The 23,259-nt window shown below is 39.1% G+C and overlaps 1 protein-coding gene across 5 annotated transcripts in view; it reads right to left on the bottom strand.

Moving 5' to 3' along the window:
- Window positions 1-23,004, bottom strand: part of ntng1a (netrin g1a) — a 108,635-nt gene extending 85,631 nt beyond the window's left edge. For 2 of the 5 annotated variants that reach the window (XM_079806066.1, XM_079806064.1), the window contains exons 1-2: window positions 22,738-23,004; window positions 12,807-13,508 (exon numbers count right to left, since the gene is read on the bottom strand). In XM_079806066.1, the coding sequence (XP_079662192.1) occupies window positions 12,807-13,052 (246 nt within the window). In that variant the 5' untranslated portion in view covers window positions 13,053-13,508; window positions 22,738-23,004. Of the gene's footprint in view, window positions 1-12,806; window positions 13,509-20,457; window positions 21,138-22,737 lie in introns of those variants that run through there. The other 3 variants (XM_079806067.1, XM_079806063.1, XM_079806065.1) reach the window with 3 other exon arrangements.
- Between the last annotated feature and the right edge of the window lie 255 nt (window positions 23,005-23,259).

Raw genomic sequence — 23,259 nt, 5'->3', positions numbered from 1 at the left:
TCTCTTTAATTAAAGAAAGGGTGATTTTACTTGAACTGAATGCTCTTGAAAATCGACAGTAACAGGACTATATACGATAAGTGATGTTCAGAACTAATTTATTAATAATGATAATCAGAATTTATCAATATAGCTAATTCAATCAGAAATCAAAAAGAGTCTGAACCATTCTCCAGGAAGTTTTTACTTACAGACAGAACCCATCCATTAAATGTGAATGAAATTAAGCAAGTGTCATAAATATTCGTATGCAATTTTGTGCTCTCCTGCAGCAGTAGTGTCACACCTGACTGTGGGCTACTAGCAATAAGCTCAGGAGCACATTAGCAATTCATCAAAAAAGCAAATGTCATTCTGCAGTAAATGTCTAGGGAAATATTAAGCATTTGATTCTCGTTTCTGATTGCATTGTCATTGATTTTGAATTTTCTCGGCACTGCCTGGGACAGACATAACAGATCATTGCATTTTTGAACTGTCAGTCAGTTGAGGTGCTCTGTCTGGGGGCCAGTGAAGACAGCCAGTCTCTCTCTCTTTCTTTCTGTCTTTACACGGCTCTCAGAAAGAGAGATCCAGCCCTTGAGGCCTGCAAAGAGCCTCCTCAGCCCTTTTCTCATTGCCCGCTATCCCTTGAAAAGACAGCTTTTTCCTTTTCTTTCCTCTCCTTGAAAATGAATAGCCCTATTAATCCGTCCTCCACTGACCATCCTGAAAAAGATAGAAAATGAGAGAGACGGCTTGAATTGTGTGTTTGTGAAGTTTCTTTTTTTTTTTCGTCTTCTTTTTTTAATCAATCCCCTTCACCTCGGTCAAGAAACGTTGCTGTTCGTGGTCCATTGCCCATTTAAGGTGATCAATGTTTTTATCGATAAGGTCCTTCCTTTACTCAGCTGTTTCTATCAGTCTCCAATTAGTAAATGGCTTGGCTTTGACATCTAGAAACCGCACATTCTTTGATAATCTCTCTGCCCCTTCAAAAAACACACACACACACACACACACACACACACACACACACACACACACACACACACACACACACACACACACACACACACACACACACACACACACACACACACACACACACACACACACACACACACACACACACACACACAGTTAATGTGGTCGGAATAGCGGATCAGGTCCTGTAGACCCCTGTGACCCAGTGCAACACTGTGACGGCCTTCATGGATCTAATTCAGCGATGCCAAAAGCAATCCGTGTCCTCGTACTGTACACAGGATGATTCATTCAATTGGGTAAAATATTGTAGGTGTCTTAGCAGTTAGTGTGTGATGCATGTGTCTATGTTTAATGGGTTTAGATAGTAGTTTATTTCCGTTTTTGAATGCCAAACAGATTGTGAAAGTCACCATGTCTGCTCAGCCAACACAAGCATTCTAGTAAAACAGAGAATGAGACAAACAAAAAAATAGAATTTGAGAAAGAAAGAAAGAAAGAACGAAAGAAAGAGAGGGAGGAAGGAAGGAAGGAAGGAAGGAAGGGAAGGAAAGATCTGTAGCCTAAAGGCAGAGACAGCAATTAAAAGTAAATGGATCCCAGGGCCCTGTTTCAGATAGGCTACTACAGAATTCTGCCTATTCTTAGAAGCTGTCCTCAGAGAAGGTTTGAGCTGAGAATTTTCCATGCGTGATGAACTGTGGAAACCAACAAAAGCCCCATTACCAGGAGAGGGATTTAGCCTCGTCTTGTATTAAGAGAGGGAGAGAGAAAAGAAGCCCTTAGTCAAATGGAATACATTAAAAAAAATTCCCTGTGTCATAGAAATAAAAACTAGAAGCCAAATGACGGCGCTCTCATTATCTGCAAACCAAGAGCTCCAGTGGGACATATTCACAGAGCAAATTACAGACCAGACAAAATGATTTTCCAATATATTCTAATGCACAGTTTGACAGTGACTCAGAAATGTTTGCGTTAATTTAAGGTTATAATTTTAAGTTGAGCAGCATTCTGTGAGCGTAAATGTCAGGATAAATGTTCATGAAAATCATTTTAGCTCAAGCCACCTGTACTTCCTCCAACCTTTACAAGAGAAAGATAAGATGGGACACTGCGTGAGAGTGTAGGTGCTAGGGTTTTGCCGATAGATGATAGTATCGTGTATCGACGATAGTCAGAGATATTGCCAATGGCTGATGCCTTTAACAATATCAAGACGATAATTGGCTCGTTTTCCTATTAATGTATTAAATGATTATTATTATTATTATTATCATAAGCATAAGGCTAGTGTTACTATTACATTAATATTAGGACCTAATGTTCATTTGCCTTCCCTAATTTCATTACGACCACACTTGCAACACAGACACGTGCATAAGGATTGAGGACTCCTCAATGAAAATGTTTTTAAAACCGACTACATCCCACATCAAAATTGAATTGCAAGGTGAACTATTAACAAATTGTCAAGAGTCAAACCTGTTTACCTGTTGTAAAAAAGCTGCATCATTCTTCAAGTTTTTGTTTAAGATGAAAACGGCATTGTTGTTCGTCAGCATTGTTTTGTTTCCATAGCACATTAACAAAACATTTAATGACACTAATAACACTAAAAACAAAACAATTACAAATTAATAATAATAATATATCACTAAAATTATATAGACTTAATAAGTCTTTAGGTCAAAACACAGCACAAATCAGTCATAGGCATGCTTCAAACAAAAAACTTGTTTAATAAGAAATATTGATTCTTCTAATTCTAAACAGCATGGACGTCGAATTTGAAGAGAGGCTGTGTGAAGAAGTCCGTCGCTTCCCGCACCACTACAATCCGTCATTAAAACAGTATATAGCAATAATATATGGAGGGAAATTGGAAGTGTGGAAGTGTACACGCCGATCTACTGCGCACATGTGGAACACATCCGCCGAGCGCACCCCAGCATACACTTTCAGTAGTATAAATACAAGTAGTCTGTACAAGTAGTGATGTAATTTGAAACAGCCTAATATTAAAGATGATTACTATTACTGTAATATTAAACATATTTAATGAAAAAAAACTGAAACGTTATTATTAATTACTAGCACTTTTATTGTTCTTGTATTATTTTCATCAACGATATTGTTTGATTAAAATTATACAACATTAGGTAATGCATTGTGAACTAACATGAACTAACATTGTGCGCGGGGAGGCTATTTCTTGCATGGCACATGCATTTTGTTTCTTTATATGTAGTCCAAGTAATGTTGTCCAATGACTCGTTTGCATTATTTCGGTATTTTATTTACATTTTTTGTTAGGCAATAGAATTTCTGGTAATACTATGAGGTCTCATTTGTTAATGCATTAACTAACATGAAGAAACAGAGAGCAATCTCCTTTGTTAATGTTAATACAATTTGTGTGTTCATGTTAGTTCACAGTGCATTACCTAATGTTAACTCTAGCATTTTTAAAAAAAAAAGTTGCCAGCCACCGCCAAGGTTTTTGATCATTTTCACAAAAATGTAATGGCCCAATATTTTTCATATATAACAAAAGCATTCAATAAAACAAAAGAAAGAGCAGACCCTCTGCTTTAAATAAAATAAAAAAAATAAACGTTTTATTCTAGCTTTATGCATTCCTTTTTTATCAACACTTAAATATGGGTAAGTTTAATAAAAAACCATCAACACACTAGCGTAGCTGCGGCCCACCCACATTGACAGCTTGCCCATCATGTCAGATCCAGGGAAATACATTTTTTTAATAATACTATTTTCTAATGTTTAACAATTCTTCAATAATTATTTTAAATGTGATTTATTTTGCCATGCATTAGAACTCTATTCTAATATTAATAAAAATATGCTAATTTGTCCAGTAGTAATGTTATGTTCTTCGTCGCAGCAATATCCGGATTCGATTTCAACTAGTAGCGCCTTTTTTGTTATAAAAAAATGTCTAAACTGCCATTTATGACACATTTAAGAAAGAAACATCTTGAGAAAGATGTCAGGACGACATTACACTTTTGTCGTTTGAAAGTGAACTAACAGAATATGATGATATTGCAGCCGCTCACACCTGAGCGCACGGAGCTTAGTGCTTACAGGTGAAGGATTGTGTTTCTGCAACACTAGTAGCACCTAGCGGAATTTTAAAAATAAAGCAACCTTGCAAACGGTCCTTCCGCGTGTCGCGCTCAAACATCACAAATACAGCTCGTACGGGCGCTTGAGAAGGCATCAAAATGTAGAAGTAGACTATATTAAAAGACAATATACAATAAAAGGTCCAACATATAAAGAATACTTTTAGCTGTGTTGCTATGTTTCAATCAGATTTTTTTATTTTTCTTCCAAATTAAGGGGTAATGCGAATTATTCCGGCCCACCCACACTTTTAGAGGCCCACCCATCATCCACTTTCTGCCTACGCCACTGCATCAACACCCCCAAAGCTTCACAGTCCTATAGCTCAGGGGTTTTCAAACTTTATAATGCCAAGGACCCCGAAATATGATGAAACTTTATGAGGGACCCCCTTCCTAAAATCCATCTATCTTTATGTACGAAAAAATAGTGTGACATTATAACTACAACATATTGTTTCCCAACTTAAATTGGCTATTAATTTCGGATGTATAAACCTGAAGAAGAACATTTTCAATTAAAAATGATTTGTATAAGCAACTTTTACAATAAATGTATGTAAGCAGCGTATGTACTGTGTTAAGAAAACGGCCTTACAACCCCAGTGAGCAAGATAAAGGGGACTATAGTGAGAAACTCACTAAAGATACAAAGCAAACATGTACAATTCTGGAATGTATACGGCAAGAAAGGAGAGCTACGTTTAGAAATGAAACCGTTAGAATATTCAGTAGACTTTATCCATTTTTGCTTTGTCTTTGTATTCTCTGAAATTTTCTGGGGACCTTCTAGAACCTTCTGGAGGACCCCTGGGGGTCCCCGGACCCCAGTTTGAAAACCCCTGCTATAGCTCGTTCTGGGTAGACATTTCATTCAGTAACATTAGGCAGTTTTGATTTATGTGATGTTTAATGCCGATATACGATCCATACGATCGCTTGTTTTTTGAGGAGATACTGTACTCATTCAGAAGATGGAAACCCAGAAAATGCTGTGTTTGGCGGGGAAAGAGTTAACAGATATTGAATATTGTGCATCACCGACCAAGCTGACAATATGACTATGGATATCGCCCAACAATAGTATGTGCAATGTGTAACACTTTATTGTATAATATAATGGGAAATTTCCACTGGCTGGTTCTCTGTTATACTCTCCATTCTACTCATTTTTCGGCAGGTAAAAAAAGTGATGAAAAGTTGTCAGCGTGTATTATGGGATAGCAGCAATGGGGAAATACATTCTTATCTTGTTGTAGCAGCCAGTATGCCTTAATCCATGTCCTGATAGAGTTAAGATAGAATAAGAAGCTACTGCAGGAAATACTACTTCCTGTTACTGCAGGAACGATATCACAGAGTTGAATGAATTAAAAAAGGTAAATAGATTACATGTTTGAGTGTGTTTTTAGACATGGCATTTTCATGTGAAAGACTGCGCTGATATAGCAAATTTTAATTTGATGTGCAAAGCCACATACACCTATAACATGACAAATGTTAGCAGGTGTCACTGTAGATAAATGATAGCTAGACAGATCAGTAGCTCATTTCACACAGCAATACCGGTAAATTGCATGTCTAATTAATTGAAATTATGAAACTTTTGCAATTTAACAACAATTTATTAACATTTTAACAAAAAATGACATGTTTAGGGCCCTATGAAATACGTTTTTCCCCATTCAATTCCGTTTTATTTTTACCAAATAGCCTACTGTGTTTTCTGTTTAAGTTTAATAATCAAAAATCATGCCTAAATAATACATACAATTCATAAAAACTATTTTAATATATATAATTCAAAAAAATGTTTCTGTTTTGTGTATTTTCTGGTAATCAAATGAAGACTGAAGACATAAAACATTAATTTAATTTAACTTTTAATCATATGAAATTAAACAAACTTTTTTTTGTCACGTGCTGCATAATGAACTTTACTGTTAAAATTAAAAACATATCTAATGTTTCTAATGTTCTATTCTAATGTTCGTATCTAAATTCTACTGTACCACAGCAATATATTTAGTTAAACCAAACTTTTATTTTGACGTGTTGCCGTGAACACCTTTGAGTCTTTGTGTGTTTATGATATGACGATACGTTTTTTTGTCTCAAATGAAACGGCAAAATGCTCATGAAGTGAGCGGCTTTGGAGATGAAGTTCATGTCCTCATATAGTAAGGCAACTGAATACACAACGAGTGCTAGTGTGTGTGTGTGTGTGTGTGTGTGTGTGTGTGTGTGTGTGTGTGTGTGTGTGTGTGTGTGTGTGTGTGTGTGTGTGTGTGTGTGTGTGTGTGTGTGTGTGTGTGTGTGTGTGTGTGTGTGTAACTGCGCGTCTGCTTCAGTGTGTGTGTGTGTGTGTGTGTGTGTGTGTGTGTGTGTGTGTGTGTGTGTGTGTGTGAAACTGCGCGTCTGCTTCAGTGTGTGTGTGTGTGTGTGATTGACACGCAGAGCATGCAGGATTCGTATTTAAATAGTCTTTTTGCGGTTTAATATTCACAGACACGTCTATATCGCGATTTGATTTAAGTGTTCTGACCTGCTTTTTATTTATTCATCAAAACTTTGACAAATTCTGTGAAATTCCGCATTATACAATAAATGTAGTTTTTATGACTGATTCCACGATTCCGTCCGCAATTTCTGCATCAAGGAAATCCTAGGGCCCTAATTTAGTGCATATTTAAATACCTTTCTGTAAACAGCGCAGAGTAATCACATCATCTTCATAAGTCTTTATGATTGACCCAAAGCAGACTTCTTACAGCGCGTTCTGATTTCATACATGAATATACCGGTAATCTTCATTCCATGTTCACAAAACGCACATTACCGGTAATTTACTTGTTAATGTTACAACTTCCCTTACTGGTAAATTGCCGGAACCAAATTAACTGGTACTTTTGAAAAGGTCCTGTTCACACATGATCTGTTACGGGTAATTTACCAGTAAAGACTGTATGTGTGAAAGGGGCTAGTCAATTTGCATTCAGAAGACAGTTGTCAAACCTTATTCATCAGCACAGCCAGTGTCATACAAAAAGCAGAGCAACTGATAAAACATAATGCCATTTACTATGCCCTTCTGAAAGTATATCTTTCTTGTTGCAACAGTTGTTTCAAGACCAAAAGTGCAATTTCCACACTTCAGCACCCTTGATCGTGGGTTTCCCTGTGATCCATTTTCTAATATAAAACCCTAGAATTTTTATGGACTTCTCTTTTCTGCAATAGGCAAAGGGATGGGTCAAAACACACAGGCACACAGTCATTCTGCAAAGCTGCCGGAGCAAGCAGAGGTTAAATGCCCTGCCCGCTGCCCCTCACTCGGGGCACCTAAGTGACCCTTCAGCACTATTTGAACCAAGCTGTTTTCATTCATGATGCCAAGCCACCAAACAGCTGACAATGTACAGATGTGGATAGGGTGCTGTGATTTAACACATGTGATAGGTAGTGATAGAAGCGAGCAAACTCCTAAACCAAAACAAAAGTCTAAAATCAAGAATATGAAAAATGTTTCCGCTAGACTTTCAAAGAGATGAACTGTCGAAGAATTCTCTCTGAGAATTTGAAATTTCAGACATGCTCTAAGTCTTATACCTTTGTTCTAGAGGGTTGTACTAACGCTGATTTGTTTATTTTTAGTGTGTTTAGGTGATGATACACGGACAACTTTTTGGGAAACACCGCTCGGCAACATTGCTTAAAAAAGTTGCCTGTGTATCATCACCTATAGGCTCTGATACAGAGCAGCCACTTTAGTTAGTTGCTACAGTAGCCTTTGATTTCTATCAGCTCTACGACTCGGCTAAAAAGAAAACAAATAAATATATAAATATAACTCCTCAGATGTTTAACAGCTCTATGGAAAAGTAATTAGTTTTTCGATAGTGTTAAAATGCAAATATTTGCCTCAGTCCATTCATGAAAGTCAGCACTTTTGAAAAGCTGCTTTGTGGCTGGTTTTGTGCAATCTCTCAGCATGAATTCGGCATGAATAAACTATTTGATTAAAGTCGAATGTCACCATTTGTCTGAGACAACACTGTATTGGCAGGAGCCTTTTCCCCTCGGCTTTCATCGAGATGCACATTTAAATATGAGAGGAGGCATATTGTAGCTGACAGCACACTCAAATCTCACTGAAATGTCAATGCTAAGCCACTTGAGGAATGGCACCGCTCTGAGAGAAGGCTGATGAACCAAAATGTCTTCCATCACTTCCTGAGTTCTGTAATATCACGCAGAAATATGCAGGAAAAGGTCAGAATTATATATCAAAACAAAAATAAAGCGCTGTCACTTTATAGAATAATGAAAGCTTGAGTAATGCTGCAATGGGACAATCTTCAGATAAAAACCATTGTGATTTTTAAACCACAATCTAGTTTTCTTTCTGCAACTGTGTAATTGTTCAATTTTCCTTATTAGAAACAGCTCTTTGTCATTCAGTTCTTCTTTTTAAGATGCATAATATCACATGATGAAAGGAAAGGTCTTCTACGGCTGTGGGATTAGTGAGGGCATCTCTCTGAATTAGTGTCATGCCACATCAAACAAGCCATTTGAATTGTATCATTTCTAACTGTATTAAAACTAATTTCACTTCAGTAATCTTTTTGTGAGATGCATGAGGTCAATCTTACAAATGTAAGCCTTTTTTTTATTTTATTTTATTACAAAAACTGGCCGAACTGAAAGCTAAATCCAATCCAATACCGAGGGGCAAGTGTGAGAAAAAAAAATTCAGACCATAATGAGTGTGAACATGGAGAAATTGAGAAGCCAGGTGACAGAAATGGCTGATAGCAGTGACCAGCCGTTTGATTAAAGTCTAAAGGTAGAGGCGGCACAGACCAAAGCAGCGTTTTAGGCCTGTCTTAAATTTGTTCTAGTAGAGCTGCACGGTTAATCACTAAAAGATTGCGATCTCAATTCAAACACCCATGCAATCTTTTTCTTAAAGACAACGATTCCGCTATATGTCTATTACACCTGTTTCACATCGTGCTTTTAAAGTACGATCATCACACTGCAGCATTCAAATCTGTGTCGCGTTGCCGCTGATCCAGAGAGAGAGCAGCTGGCATGTACAGTAAATGTACAGTATGAAGCAGCTTTATTTCTTTTTTTTCAAGCACACATTATCGTTATGTATATGTTACAAACATTTAAACAAACATTTAAATTACAGGGGATCAACATCTTTTAAAAAATGTCGAGTATTTTGACATTTGTATTTATTGTATTGCTTATCATTACACCAGGAGGTGGCGTGTTTAAAACGCCATTGAATTATTAATTTTAACGATTTATTCACAAATGCTGATTCAGTCTTAATGAATGAGACATTAGCCCATTTCACACCGGTAAATTGCCGGAAATATACCAGAATGACTTTACCGGTAAATACACAAATATGCTGTTCACACAAGCAACGGCGTTCTGGCTTTTTACCGGTGAGAGCCCGTTCACACATGAGCACCAAAACCCTGGTAAATTATGTGATGTCAGTCATTGGAAGTTATCTTTAAATGCGGCGCTGTTGTCTTCATTCACCCTCATGGGTATAAAGCATTTTAGTTTCACTATCTGTTCAATTTGACAACATATTTCGACGTCTGAGTGACAGGCATAACGGTTGATCAGACAGAACGCGCGTTTGCACTTAAAAAAACACGAGATACACGTAATACTGATGCTTGGGTCTCAAACGCGACACGTTGAAAAACCTGCGAGACGTGGCGCAAGGGACAAAGTTGATAATTTTGTGCATATTTAAATAGAAAAGCTATTCAAAAGCTTTCCGTAAACACGTCATCTCCATAAGAACTTATGATTGACCCAAAGCAGACGTCTTACGTCAGCCCGTTCTGATTTCATACGTGATTATACCAGTAATCTTCATTCTGCGTTCACACAGCGCACATTAACGATAATTTAGCTACTGGTAATGTTACAACTTCCTTTACTGGTAAATTGCCGGAACTGATTTACCTGTATTTTAAAAAGGTCCTGTTCACACATGATCTCTTACTGGGCTGCATTTCCCGATAACGTTGTCTCTTGTCGCGCTATGAAGACTCTAAAGGTATAACTTAAGAACGACGTAGTGTTAAGAAGGTTTCGGGAAATCCAGCCCTGGTCATTTACCATTAAAGACTGTGTGTGAAAGGGGCTGTTGACTCCATTCAAATTGTTTAATCGTAATTTTATATATATATATATATATATATATATATATATATATATATATATATATATATATATATATATATATATATATATATATATATATATATATATATATATATATTTAAACAGCCTAAAGCAATGAACATTTTGTCAGAAACTCTAGTTTGCAAGCTATTTTATTTAGTTTTAAAAAAAGTATAAAAATAAAAAGTATAAGTAAAAGTATAATGCTTTTTTCCGCCTTCAGAATCATTAGAGAATCACAATCTCCATTTTACACACAAAAAAATTGTGATTCTCAATTTATCTAGAATCGTGCAGCTCTAAATTCTAGAAATTACTGGAAGCCAGCGCAGAGACCAGAGCAGAAGTGTAATATGAGAGAATTACCAGAGGCTAAACACAAGGGCAACTTTTTTGATATGCTCAAGGGACCAAGAAGGAGAGATTTCCTTTAAAATTTCAGATGTTGAGACAGAGAATGATACATAGAGATTGTGAGCAGTACGGTGTGTTTTGGTGTAAATAGAGAAGAGGGGCCATCTACCACCACACTAGTGAGTGCACAAAGGGTGAAAAAGTAGATGTCTTCAACTGACTTGGCATGATGTGCAAGTGTTATGTAGAAGTGTTTGCCATTAATTCCCCAACTTTGGACGACAAAGGCACAAACCATTCAGAGACAAATAGCACTCTCTACAGCACAGTCTTCAGCTTAAAGATCGGCTGAAGAGGCGTTGTTATGTGGTGTAGGCCACAGAGGGTCAAGTTTTTGCCATAGAGAAGGTCATCACCCATGGCAGTATAAAAGCTTTTCACAAATGGATCTGTCCGGCTTCCTGCACTTCAGATTTCAGGGTAAAGCAGCGGTCTCTCCAGTGCTTGGTTCTCTCCAGCCCGCAGCGGGTTTGCTGTCTGCCTCTGATGGCTGTTACGGGTCTAATCAGCCCAGCAGCCTCAGAGAGGAAGAGAGAGAAGCCCATGGCCAGCCTGAGTAGAAATCAATTACAGAGGATTGAGCTCTTGTATAAAGAACACTAATGGCAATAGCCGGAAATAAAAGAATGATTACAGACATCATAAAAACTGTTATTGGCATAATCAGTATATCTATGTAATGTCTGCTGCCAATTTATGGCTAACAGCTCAGAAATTGATCTGTCTCGATGCACTGGCAGAAAACCGAGTGGGTTTCAAGGCTGGACAATAGCAATTTATGTTGCTTGACAACATGATGGCCAAGTTTTACAATAATATTTTATGTAAACATGACCTATGAGTGTACTCAACTGTAAAATTAGGTTTGTCGCAACTAGGAACTATATTTCTATTATAAACACCACAGACATGTTATAAGTAGAGAGTAATACCGAGGCCAGGAATGAAGGCAGGTATGGCCACAGTGCATGCTGTTTGTCAGTTATCTGTTATTGCAATAATAACTGACTGGTGTACTAGGGTGAAATTTTGTGTCAATTTTTTTTACTCTGGGCCCTTGGGAAACCAAAGAGCGGAGCTATATTGTGACAGTGACCCTCCAAAATGGATAACAGCCCTTGCTCTAACCTTGGGAATCTATCAGAGGGAGTCAGCATTTTCAAAAGTGCCTCCCAGATATGGCTCTGAATAATGTATCCTATGAATAAAACACATTAGCGACAAAACATACTGAATAATTCACTTTTCATTCCCTGCACGCCAGATATTAGGTCCTCTGTCACTCAGCAGACTCTCATTGGACTGTCCCACTCCACTCGTTATTTTCACCTCTTAAATACTGTAAACAGCCTCTCGCTCGCTCTCTCTGAACCTGTAGTAAAACTAAAAAGAGTCTTTGAAAACACACGCACACATGCAGACACTAGCTCAAGTAAATCTGATAATAATTAACTCATTTCTAATAGTGCCGGCCAGCTGTGGGTTACAAAGAACCATGAGTAAATATAAAAATGATATTTTTCTAATTAAACACTTAGTCCTGTCCATTAAAAGGCATACAGCTCACCTCCTCAAAGAAAGCCAGATTTTGTAAGTGCCTCTTTCAGCCGTCTCTCTCCTCTCCTATCTCTAATTATTTTCTTATTCTCATTTCCAATGCTAATGACAGACAGCATTTTGTTCACAAACACCTAATGAAGGCTTCCACCGAAGCTGAAACTCGATAATTAACCATATAAGTCGAAACAGTCAATGACCCGGCACAGGAAGTGGACACCAGCATTGACACAAATTTGACGTTAACTGAGATTTCAGCTGCAGTACTTCTTATTAGCAGTTCTAAAGACTTTTGAGCATCTCAGTTCCTAATGGTTGTAGAATACGCAGATCCATTCCACATCCTCAAACCGATTTAACTTCCATTACAGTCGGCATGTGGCACCATGCATATCAAATGTGAAGCACATAAATAAGTGAAATAAAATGAGATGAAGCCACAATAAGTAGTAAATAAACTGTAGGTGAAATCATGATTCATTCACTCACCAGGGTGCAGTAGGTCTCTGGTGGGTCTCCACAGGTGATGTTGGGTGGGTCAAGAGTGACTTTTAGGTACTTGGTCATGTCCGCGGCTTCGGGCTGACAGGCCATGTAATACCAGGTCGGGCCTTCGTCCGTGTAGCCATGTGACTTGCACAAGTCATAGTGTCCCCAGGTTGTGGGATAGTGTTGCGTGGCCTGACACACAGTCAGCCATAATGCCTGCAGTGTCAAGAGCAGCGGGAAACGCATGGCTGCTTCCTTTATTCGGGCCGCCCCTCTAATAGACTCTTCAATGTGATGTAAAGTATCCGTCTGCTCCCTCCTCTCAAAGACGCATGAGAGAGAGAGGGGATGGAGAGAAAGGTCTAGATCTGGTTTAGAAAATAATCCAACTTTTGCTGAGCGTAGGCCAGAAGAACTGCAGCAGCATGCCAGTCACTGTAAGGTCGTCAAGTCTGACGCTTCAATCTCCACCTCTGGTCTTTATTGTGTCCACTGGGAAGGGGCAGGATGGCAGGCAGGGTCGGGGTGCCAGCAGAGATAAGAGAAGTGGAGGCAGAGAAGACGAAATGATCGGTTAGGGTTGGAGGGAGAGCAAGGCTTCTGACACTCTGATGAATCGACTCTCTGGCTAGATGTTGACTGACAGCCGTCTCAGCTTTGCCTTCTGTCAATCATCCTCTATTGCAGCTTGGCATCTGCACTCTGCAAAGAAAAATGAGAGAGGTGATGGTGAATATCAGTTAGGGGATAGAGTTTGACAGCAAGAGGAAATTAGCGCTCTGACTCCTCTGAGGTGGTGCCAGTCAGGTGTCTGGTGTGCATCACAGAGAAATATCAGATATCTAAAAGGCCATCAAAGAAAACGTGATCTTCAGAGCTTTGCATCCACTCCCGTCATTAGTCATAATCCCATGCAGGCCTATTCTCTTCCTCCATGCCTATACTTATAATACTGAGTATAGTCCAACAGCTACATGTGACACTACATGAAAATACAGGATGTAGAGGGTTCAGGTCAGAATTCAGAGACTAAGTGCAAAGCTGCTGATTGCTTGGATGCCTTTTGTATGGGAATTGATGAAATTGTGAAAAGGAGGCAAACTCACGAGGTTAGTCTGACAAAAGTTACTATAGAAACACATGTTGTCTTCTGCTCAACAGCAAGCTGAAGTCACTTCGGAGGGCCTAAATGGGGCATGTAAACTGCTTGTTTAGGGAGATACAAATGTATAACACCTCTATCGCACAACATTAAATGCTTTCCCCTGACATTATGAAAAGAAGCTCAACATCTAAATATTTAACAGCATGCATTGCAAATAGAAACCAGGACCTGAAGAATCCAATGCATTCTTGACTGACTGTTTGCTCAAATAGCTGAAGAAGCAGGGTTGATCTGAACATGAAAATAGCCCTATTAGTTTGAACCAAAGATTTTTACAACAGCAAGGGAGTTGTACCTTTCTAACTTTACAAAAGTACACTATTTAGCTTTTAGCGGAGAAGCGTGGAGATGGATGGTTATGGTCCCACATTGCCTCATCTTCTTGTCATCTTCATTCATGATCCTACTGTAATGATTTCATCGAATATATTTCATCAAAGTTCTCTATTCATCCAGAATCATTCAGTGTCTTATTCTCCCAGGCATGTGTGGGGCCTTTGAAAGTTAAGTCTGAAAATACAACGCTGCAACAAGTAGTGGAACTTCCAGAAAAATTCAGCTTTTATCTGTAGTGCTTTAGAACAGTAAAACAATGTACTGAAATAAAACCAAAATACTAGAAGGATGAAAAACAAAGCAAAAAAATGAGCCATGCCAACGGTTAGTTGCATGAGATCTAGCATGAGATCCAGCAAGCTACATTGAAACTACTTTGATTTGATTTGTTGTTGTTGTTTACAACATTACAAATAACTGAATAATTGTTAATGAAGAATGTTTTATGTAGGCTAAAAGGAGTAGTCAAAAATGCATGTTAACCTCACAGCACATGCTGCATTTACTGTGAATTAGGGATGCACCGAAACCAGATTTTTGGGGTTCGGCTGAATACCGAATCCACTGGTTAACATTCTGCCGAAACCGAATACCGAATCCTACTCCTATCCTCAGTCCATTATCACAGTAAACACATTAATGAAGTAAACAACGTCCACAGCAGAGCAGTGTATTTTTAATTTCATTTAATTTTAATTAGGAATATGCAACATTATTCCAGGATGACTGTCATTCCTTTGCCGTACCTGAAGTTGCTGCCTTTTGGCTGCTGTCTGTAGATTCCCTCATGCTCAATTCATATTCTTTCGGATGTTTCATACGCAAATGTTTTAACAGCGACTATTGTTTAGGGTCCTTGCCACCACGAGACAAATCGGCATAGCAAATTGAACATGTAGCTCGACTTGAATACCCTTCTTTTGACTGAAAGTACTGCGAGTACTATTTTTTCACGAGTTCTATTTTCACTTTCTCACAGCCGACTGGATTCGAACGGTCCACCTAGTAAACACATTCCCATAATCAACGGCGGCATCATTACGTTGACCAGCGTAGCGCGCGTAGTGCAAGCTTAGGGTCGGTGGAAAAAAATTCTAAGGTTTGGCAGAAACCGAACCTCGTCAAAAAGCCCAATATTCAACCGAATCCGAACCCCAATCCTGGATTTGGTGCATCCCTACTGTGAATGGAGCTGCTCTGAGACACGAATCATGAGTGTACTTTGTTCTGAAACCCACTGCTACTTCCCAACACTGTACTACATTACATTGCATATGTTTACATGCATGCACAATCTTGATTACGATTAATAAGCTAACCAAATTTAAGGTAATTTAAACAGCCAAATAGATGCCTAGATATTTTGTTATACGATTTTGCTTAGCATATATAAACATAGAAAGTTATTTAATCAGAATATGTGTGCTGATGAAAAAAATATATGTATTATTTATTGATTTGCATCTAATCCCTTAGTTATCAGTGTTTTGTTGTATGCGCATGTAAATGTGCTCACTGTCCATTTTTCAGACAATCAATATACCTGTCACGCAGTGTGTAACCATTCCCCCAATATGAAATGTTTGTTAGATTCAATCAGTTCGGAACCCTTGCTAAGAGCAATCAATACGGAGCAGTTAGAGTCGCCCGTGTGCGTTTCGCAAAAGCGCGGTTTCTGCACAGCACAGCTACAAAATGAAAAGAGAGCAAAGGTTGCCAGTTCCCCCTGATGGAGGCTGGCAGGGGGATAATTGACGACGACTTACCAAACGTTCTAAAAGCAGGGGCCAGGAGCATTTTAGTGCTTGTTAATCAGTCTGTCCAGTCAATACAGATGCTGACCCCACACTCATCCCGTCACCAGTCCCACAGTGATCAATTAACCTTGTGAGCCCCAAACGAGTTGGGGGCGGTGAGTCAGATCACAGCGCAGTCTCGCAGTGGACCACCCTCAGACAGGGGCTCTTTTCTCACCAGAGCAGAGCTCGTGCTCATTCTAGTGCAGAACGGATCATTTGCACAATCGCTGTCTCTGTAAAATCACAGAACAGAGAGTTGAGTGGGGCGTCGGTAATAAAGCCTAATCTCCAATTAGAAAAACATGGAGCATGAAATCACAACACAATCTGACTGTTGACCAAAGCTGCCTAAATAAAAGGGTGTTTGGTGCCATTGGATCAAAGAGTTCATCATAACTGAACTTGCACAAATATTTTGGGATCAGAGATCTACTTACACCTTGAAAAGCACAGATTAGCTTTTCTGAAAGCCAGACCAAAACCATGCCTTCCAATATGCATTAGGGAGGAAAAAAGAAAAAAAAACATAACTGAATAAAAGAGCATCATTTAACCTATGGATTAATCAAAATGAATACAAACAGAATTGGAAATGCTCCGTTAAAGTATGGGCATGTCTTATTAAAACTCATCACATCCATCACAATGACCATTATCCAGAACTATGGATGGAGGGCGTGATTAGATTTCTCCCGATTTAATAAGGACAGAGCGAGGAGACAGTGGGGGAGAGAAGCAGACAGCAAAGAGTGAGAAAGAGTAGGTGGGACAGACTTTTTAACAGCTGTAATGTTGGGGACGGGGAGCAAAAAATGTAGGAAAAAATACATTCTGGCATGCAGCTCTCGACAGGCACAAAATCCAAACGTGCAGGAACGAGGCACGGCGGGAGAAAGACGAGGGAGGAAAAGAGGACAGTGTAATGAGCCATTAGAGATACAGGGAGGATAAGTGTCTAGGGCACATTAAAGATCACACAAGCCCGCTTGTTATCACTTTCCATGATCCATATACGAGTCCTCTTAATTATTCCGCGCTGCCTCCGGTGATGTGGCTGGCGCTGAGAGCAGGATGCATTATGACACAGAGCGGGGTGATTTGAGGCAGGTCACCTCATCTAGCATCTATCGTATTTAACATGGGACCCTGGTGGGGAGATTCACAAACAATCTCATCGTTTTATCCCACCATTATAGGGCAGACATATTCGTCATCTGCTGGGGGCCTGGTTTAGCATGGGGGGGGGGGGGGGGCAATCCTGGTGACCATAGATACATGTGAATTTTTATGGGGATTGGGGCAGGGGGATGATTTTTCAGCCAGTGAAATGAATGAAAGAAGCTAAAATTTCAGCAACAATATAGTAGTATATTGCAATATTCAATATAGAAGTGATTTTATAATTTGAAAAAGTTGTTTTGCAAGAAATATTAAACATTACTGGTGATTTTAGCTGCTCCAACAGGATGAATGTGACACTTATGTTGATAAAATAATTGCATATTATTTAGCAAACCTTGAAATAGTCTAAGTGCATGTAGCATTCCACTGTCATTTTCAGACATTTTTTCAGACACATTTCTTTACGGTTTATTTATTTAAAAATATGCAGACTTTTGTCACTGAATTGCTTCCCTTTTTTTTCTTCCTTCACTCCGTTGGCAAAAAAAAATGGTCTGCATTTTTGCTTTGTCTACAGTAAAAAAAAGCAAAAAAACTTTAGCCAAACTTTCAACAAGGCTTGAAAGACCTTTAAAAAAATAGCTAAATAAAATATATCTTTATATCGCCTATATAAATTAACACACACACACACACACACAGGTAGACAAGACCTCTGTGCAGTCAAAAAAAACAAAAGCCACATGACAAACACGCATCCCTTTACGCAGGTGAATGTGTATTTAAGAATGAGTGTTTCACCAGTAAGCCACATGTTATTATTATATTTAAACCAATAAATCATTCACAGATTTCATATGACCTTGACAGGACTAGAACTAGAGGCTCAGATTTCCTCATCCATGTAATGCCGTGAAGCACACCCCTCCTTTTCTCGGTGTTCACTTCGATCTTGTTCCCTGGGCTATTGAAGCATGCCTGCATGTCTAAACCTCAGAGGTGCTCATAAACTACGGCCTGCTAAACTAGTCTTGCCAGAACACATTCATGTCTGCTTTTAATTTCATTATACATCAAATTCTATTAGGCAGCCTCCATCTTCCATCCCAAAATCCTTTTCTCTTGCCGCCACTTTTCTCTCTCTGCCATTCATGTCTCAGCCTGTGATAGAGAGGGAGGTGCAGCGCTCGATGAGATCTGCGCTCTCGGGATTTCTGCGCCCGTCTGCACGGGATCAGTGCTTCTGCCATAAACAGCCTGCCAATATGACAGGTCTCATAAATAAACATTCGGTGCAGCAGGGAGTGAGTATGTTTTCCCTAAACATGACAGCCCAACACGTACACCCACAGAGTCTGATGATCTCTACTCTAATCCAGACTTAACCACGGCACAACCATCCACTCCGCCATGTCACCTCCTCGAATATTCAGGTGCGAGATATTTCTTTCATCGTAATGTGTGGCAATCGCAAGCAGAAGGCATGATGATGGCCGCATGTGACTCAGCCTGTCAGTAGAAGGCAAAATCAAAGCACAGGTTTGTCTACACTTCACGAGAGCCACTGGACCTGGCAGACGTCCTATCCCATAATGCAATCTGATTGTCTGCAGCAGACAGGTCCCTGGCCTCGGAAGAAAGGGATCTCCCTTAGCACAGCTGCTAAACCTGGCTTGACTTCTCCCACTCTTGCTCTTCATTTTCTCTTTTTCTTTCGCTCTCCTCGGCATGTTCTGTCACTTTCTGTTCATGTGTGAAGGCGCAGGACGCTTGACAGGGCGACTCTCGACTCTTGCAATGCCATTTGTGTTGTGCAGCTTAGCTTCAGGGGTTTGTTTCTCCATCTCCGCGCACAAAAGCCCCTATAAGGCTTGTGTTGTCACAGACCTTCTCCCCTAAAATCCCCCCTCCGCTCAAAACATCACCCTCCACTGCCAGGCAGACACTTTGCTGCGACATCGGAACATGTTATGCATTATTAAATATACTTTTCCTAAAAGGCTGCTGTGGCATTCAGTTTTCGGCACGATATGTCAGACTGCTCAAAATATCCCACTGGAGAACGAAGCTTGAAATCATTATATTGGGATGTTGGGAATAATTTTGCACTGAACTAAAGCTCACAGCTCAAGTGCTGTTATTTCTTCATTCCGTATACGTACATGAGCGATACTGCTAAATCTGAGATATGTCATAAACGTCTGATGATGATGATGATGATGATGATGGTGATTGATACAATTCCCCCACTCACCATACAAATATTTAGCGACAAAGCATGACTTAAACGCAACCTCTACCCTATGCCTTTTCACTTAAATGGAGGCTGAATGAAAGTAGATAGTAATGACAACATGCACTATTATTTTAAAAATCAATTATGTGTTATGTCACAATCTACCTAGTCATCTATCTATCATATATATAGCAATAACACTTTAGTTTTTAATGTAAATGAATGTATAAAGGCTGTAAATGCAGCACGCATGCATAACAAGTTTACAAAAATGCTGTTTAAATGTCACATCAGTCAAATTATGTGAAGTATTCCATTTCAACTACTTCAGAACAAATCTAGTTCACTGAAACTAACATAAAAAACCGAACAAACATGGATTGGTAAAGAGGGAAACACCAATAAAAACTGACGTTTATAATGATTAATTCAGTGTGATGTTTAGATATACAGTACATGTAAAATAAACCAGAAATGGACATTATACTAGTCGCACTCCAGCAGAATTTGCTAACCACTATCGAAAAAGTACTGTGTAAATTATTTCTTTAGAGACTTTGATCAAGTTTACTATTCAACAAAGTGGTCTAGTTTGACGAATTAACACAAATTAGGGCATAGCAGGTAAGAGTTAACCGTGTGTAAAAGCAACCTAAACATAGTCAATAAAACGCATTTAGGCCGCAAGGGGGCGCTTCCATTCGCATTCTCTCAATGGAAAGTCCGCTGTTCAAGGTCCTGAAATCATATTCGGTTCGCATACATTTACTTGTATATCACAAATATAAAGCTTTCAAGGTTACAGTACAGCTTGTAAGAGGGTATCCGGTTAAAGTAGACAATAAACCAAAAACTATTCCGAGTGAATTTGAATAAAGGCTGTGGAAAGTTAAAGCTGCCGCGAACACACATTACTAGATCCCATAAGTAAACTATTAACTAACGTATCGCACAAAAACCAACCTAAACTTAAAAAGGAAGGGGAGTACTCACGTCATCGAGGTTCACTCTAGATATGAAGCGTCCCGCGGAGGGCTCTGGGTGTTCAACAAGTTCATGAAAGACCATAGAGGATCCTCTTAAAGACGGCTTGTTAATCTTAATGTGATGAGTTCGGGGGAAAACGGAATCTCCCCCCACCTCCACCCTATCTAAACGGGCTGACTAAACACACAGCGACTGAAAGGTGTCTCGCGGCACGTCAATCTTCCCTTAAGTCGCGTGCCACATCTTTCTAGCGCGAGACGTTAGTGGAGCATCAATTTCTGAGGTAAACTTCAAAGGAAATGTTTTCAGTGCCAACAAAATGAGCATAAATTCAACCTCTGCGTGTTTCCCAAACAATATAAACTCATAAATCCCACAATATCTCCTTCTTCGTCGTGTTTTCTGTTGTGAGCGTCATGACAATCACCGTCCTCACTAAACTTTGAATAGCCAAGTGTCCGTTCCTCCTGCGGCTTTTTTTAACCGCCCTATATCCCAAAAAAAGAGAGAGATTCCCTTCTTGTTTGAGGGGATAACGAAAAACTGTTCTTTTTGTGATATTTTCACTATCTCCTCGACGTTTTAATCGTGAACGAGACACGAATCGCACCAATTAGACCCGCGCGCGCCGAGAATATCCTCACGCGCATTCCCTTACGCGCATATACCGCGAGTGTTCGGCGGGAAATGATGGCTGGGGAAGATTACGCACTTGGACACTCCACACACACTCTGCTTTAACACATCCACTCAGCCCTCAGTGTTTTCTGCTCATCCTCTCCCTCTCTCTCACAGCAGTTTAAAACTCAGATGGGACTTCAGAAAAGACACAAACGGGACAGAAAACAGTGTCCATGTTTTATTCGAACAAATGGCGAGGGAGATGGGTGGCACATAGTTATATATTTTTGTCTGATGTGAGGATCTCTTCACTGTAAATACTAAGTAGGATATGCCATCCACAGGGTCCTAAAGGTAGCATTTAAGACATTATGCCAGAGCTTCTATTTATGGTGATTGAGTAGCCCACAGTAAATATAGATTCATCAAAAATATGATACTGACACCTTTTCTATTTAAAAAAAAAAAAAAAACTGATGCAGAATTTCACACATAGTCTTTTTTAAAATATATTAATTGTTCAATTAAATGACTTAGTTAATATATAACTAATAGGCCTAATATAGGCTAATATAGAATTAATTTACTCATACATCATTAGCCTATTCACTTTACAGAGAAAAGTTGAACATTTTAAATAAAAGTAAAAAAAAAAAATCAAAGGGTCAAATGAACGAATTTGCTTTAACTAAGACAGGCAAGAAATAAATGTGACGAAAAATCACTCATATGGCTATACTGAGTGGAGAACGATTTGGAAATGTTGTGTATTTTAGTTAAAGAGGCAGGGGTAACGTCTGCAAAGTAGAAATAAAGTCCAAAAAGGAATCAAATTAATTAGCCTAGTTATTAAGACAATAAAGCTAAGTTTGTACTATTTGGAGAAGATAAAGGAACTACGATGCATTGCAAAATATAATTATTTTCAGTATGATGTCCCAATCTCCAAACTGCTGTAAAAAGCCAGTGGCCTTTTTTTCTCTCTCAAAGCAACAACTTAATTTCCGCCAGTAGCTAAGTTCAAGCACCCTATCAATTTGCAATTAACTAATGACATTTAAAACTTATAAAGTGTGTAAAATACTCCATACACTACTGTTGCAAGTCAACTGGTCACTGAGCATTGAGGACTATAGATAAAAAGAAACAGCTAGTAATCATTCATCTCATAAAAAGGCAATGGGTTCAAGCTCTGCTCATTTATGTAGTTGCTGTCAGAAAGCCCTTTATGGAGAACCACTAAACTAGATGATTGCCAGTGCGTGACATCCTACACACTAATTGGTTGTGCTTTTCTTTACAACCTATGGCTTATATCTAAAGAATGGTAACAGCAATTTAGCAACTTACAAAAAAAAAAGAGTTTCACACAAGCAAGGTCCACTATAGCCATACACAAAATGAGACACAAGTGCGCAAAAGCGCGTGGTAGATTTTACGCACTGCAGGCAAAGCAGAATAAAACCATCCATTTAGAAAAAAAGCATTTTCGTAGACAATTAGACTCGTATTATATTAGCGTGTTACATTTAAATGGTGTTTTAAGAACACCGACAAGCCCTGATATTCCCATATATAACACCACCTAACGCTCATCAAAAGTTTGGGCGAGACGCACCCATTACCCATGCATGCATTGAGATAAAAACTCCTCATTGATCTCACCTTCACTCAAAAGCTTCAATCCAAACAGTGCGGTGAGATCTCATGTTGCACACCGATATTTGACGGCTTTCAATCGGGACATCTTGGAGACGCGCAGGTGCGGAGCTGAACTCAGAAGCGACCACTCCTGTCCTCGGCTCCGGGAGAATGGAGGTCTAATCGAAGGCACAAATGGCACTTCAGCGAGTCAAACAACTCAGCAAACAAATGCGACGGCGGGGAAACACTTTTCCGGCTTAGTGTTAGGTTTTGGTGAAGCCTTATTTCTCTGAGGTGGACGTGACAGTTGAGATGCCTTGGGAAGGTGGGATTATATTCAACATGTGGCGTATGGTCGTAGGTGCGACTTGAAAAAAAATGGACTACACATAGCCTATTAAACGTAAATCATTACAATAGTAATATTATCAGAATATCATCACTATTGTGATAGTACTAAATCACTCACATATATAGGCTATGTGTTGCTCTGTTTAGGCTATATGTAGGCTATATGCGCGTGTGTGTGTGTGTGTGTGTGTG

This window comes from Gobio gobio (genome assembly GCF_949357685.1).
Source record: "Gobio gobio genome assembly, chromosome: 23".
Lineage (NCBI taxonomy): Eukaryota > Metazoa > Chordata > Actinopteri > Cypriniformes > Gobionidae > Gobio > Gobio gobio.
The sequence above is the reverse complement of the archived record's forward strand: the minus strand, read 5'-3'. Positions and strand labels throughout refer to the sequence as shown.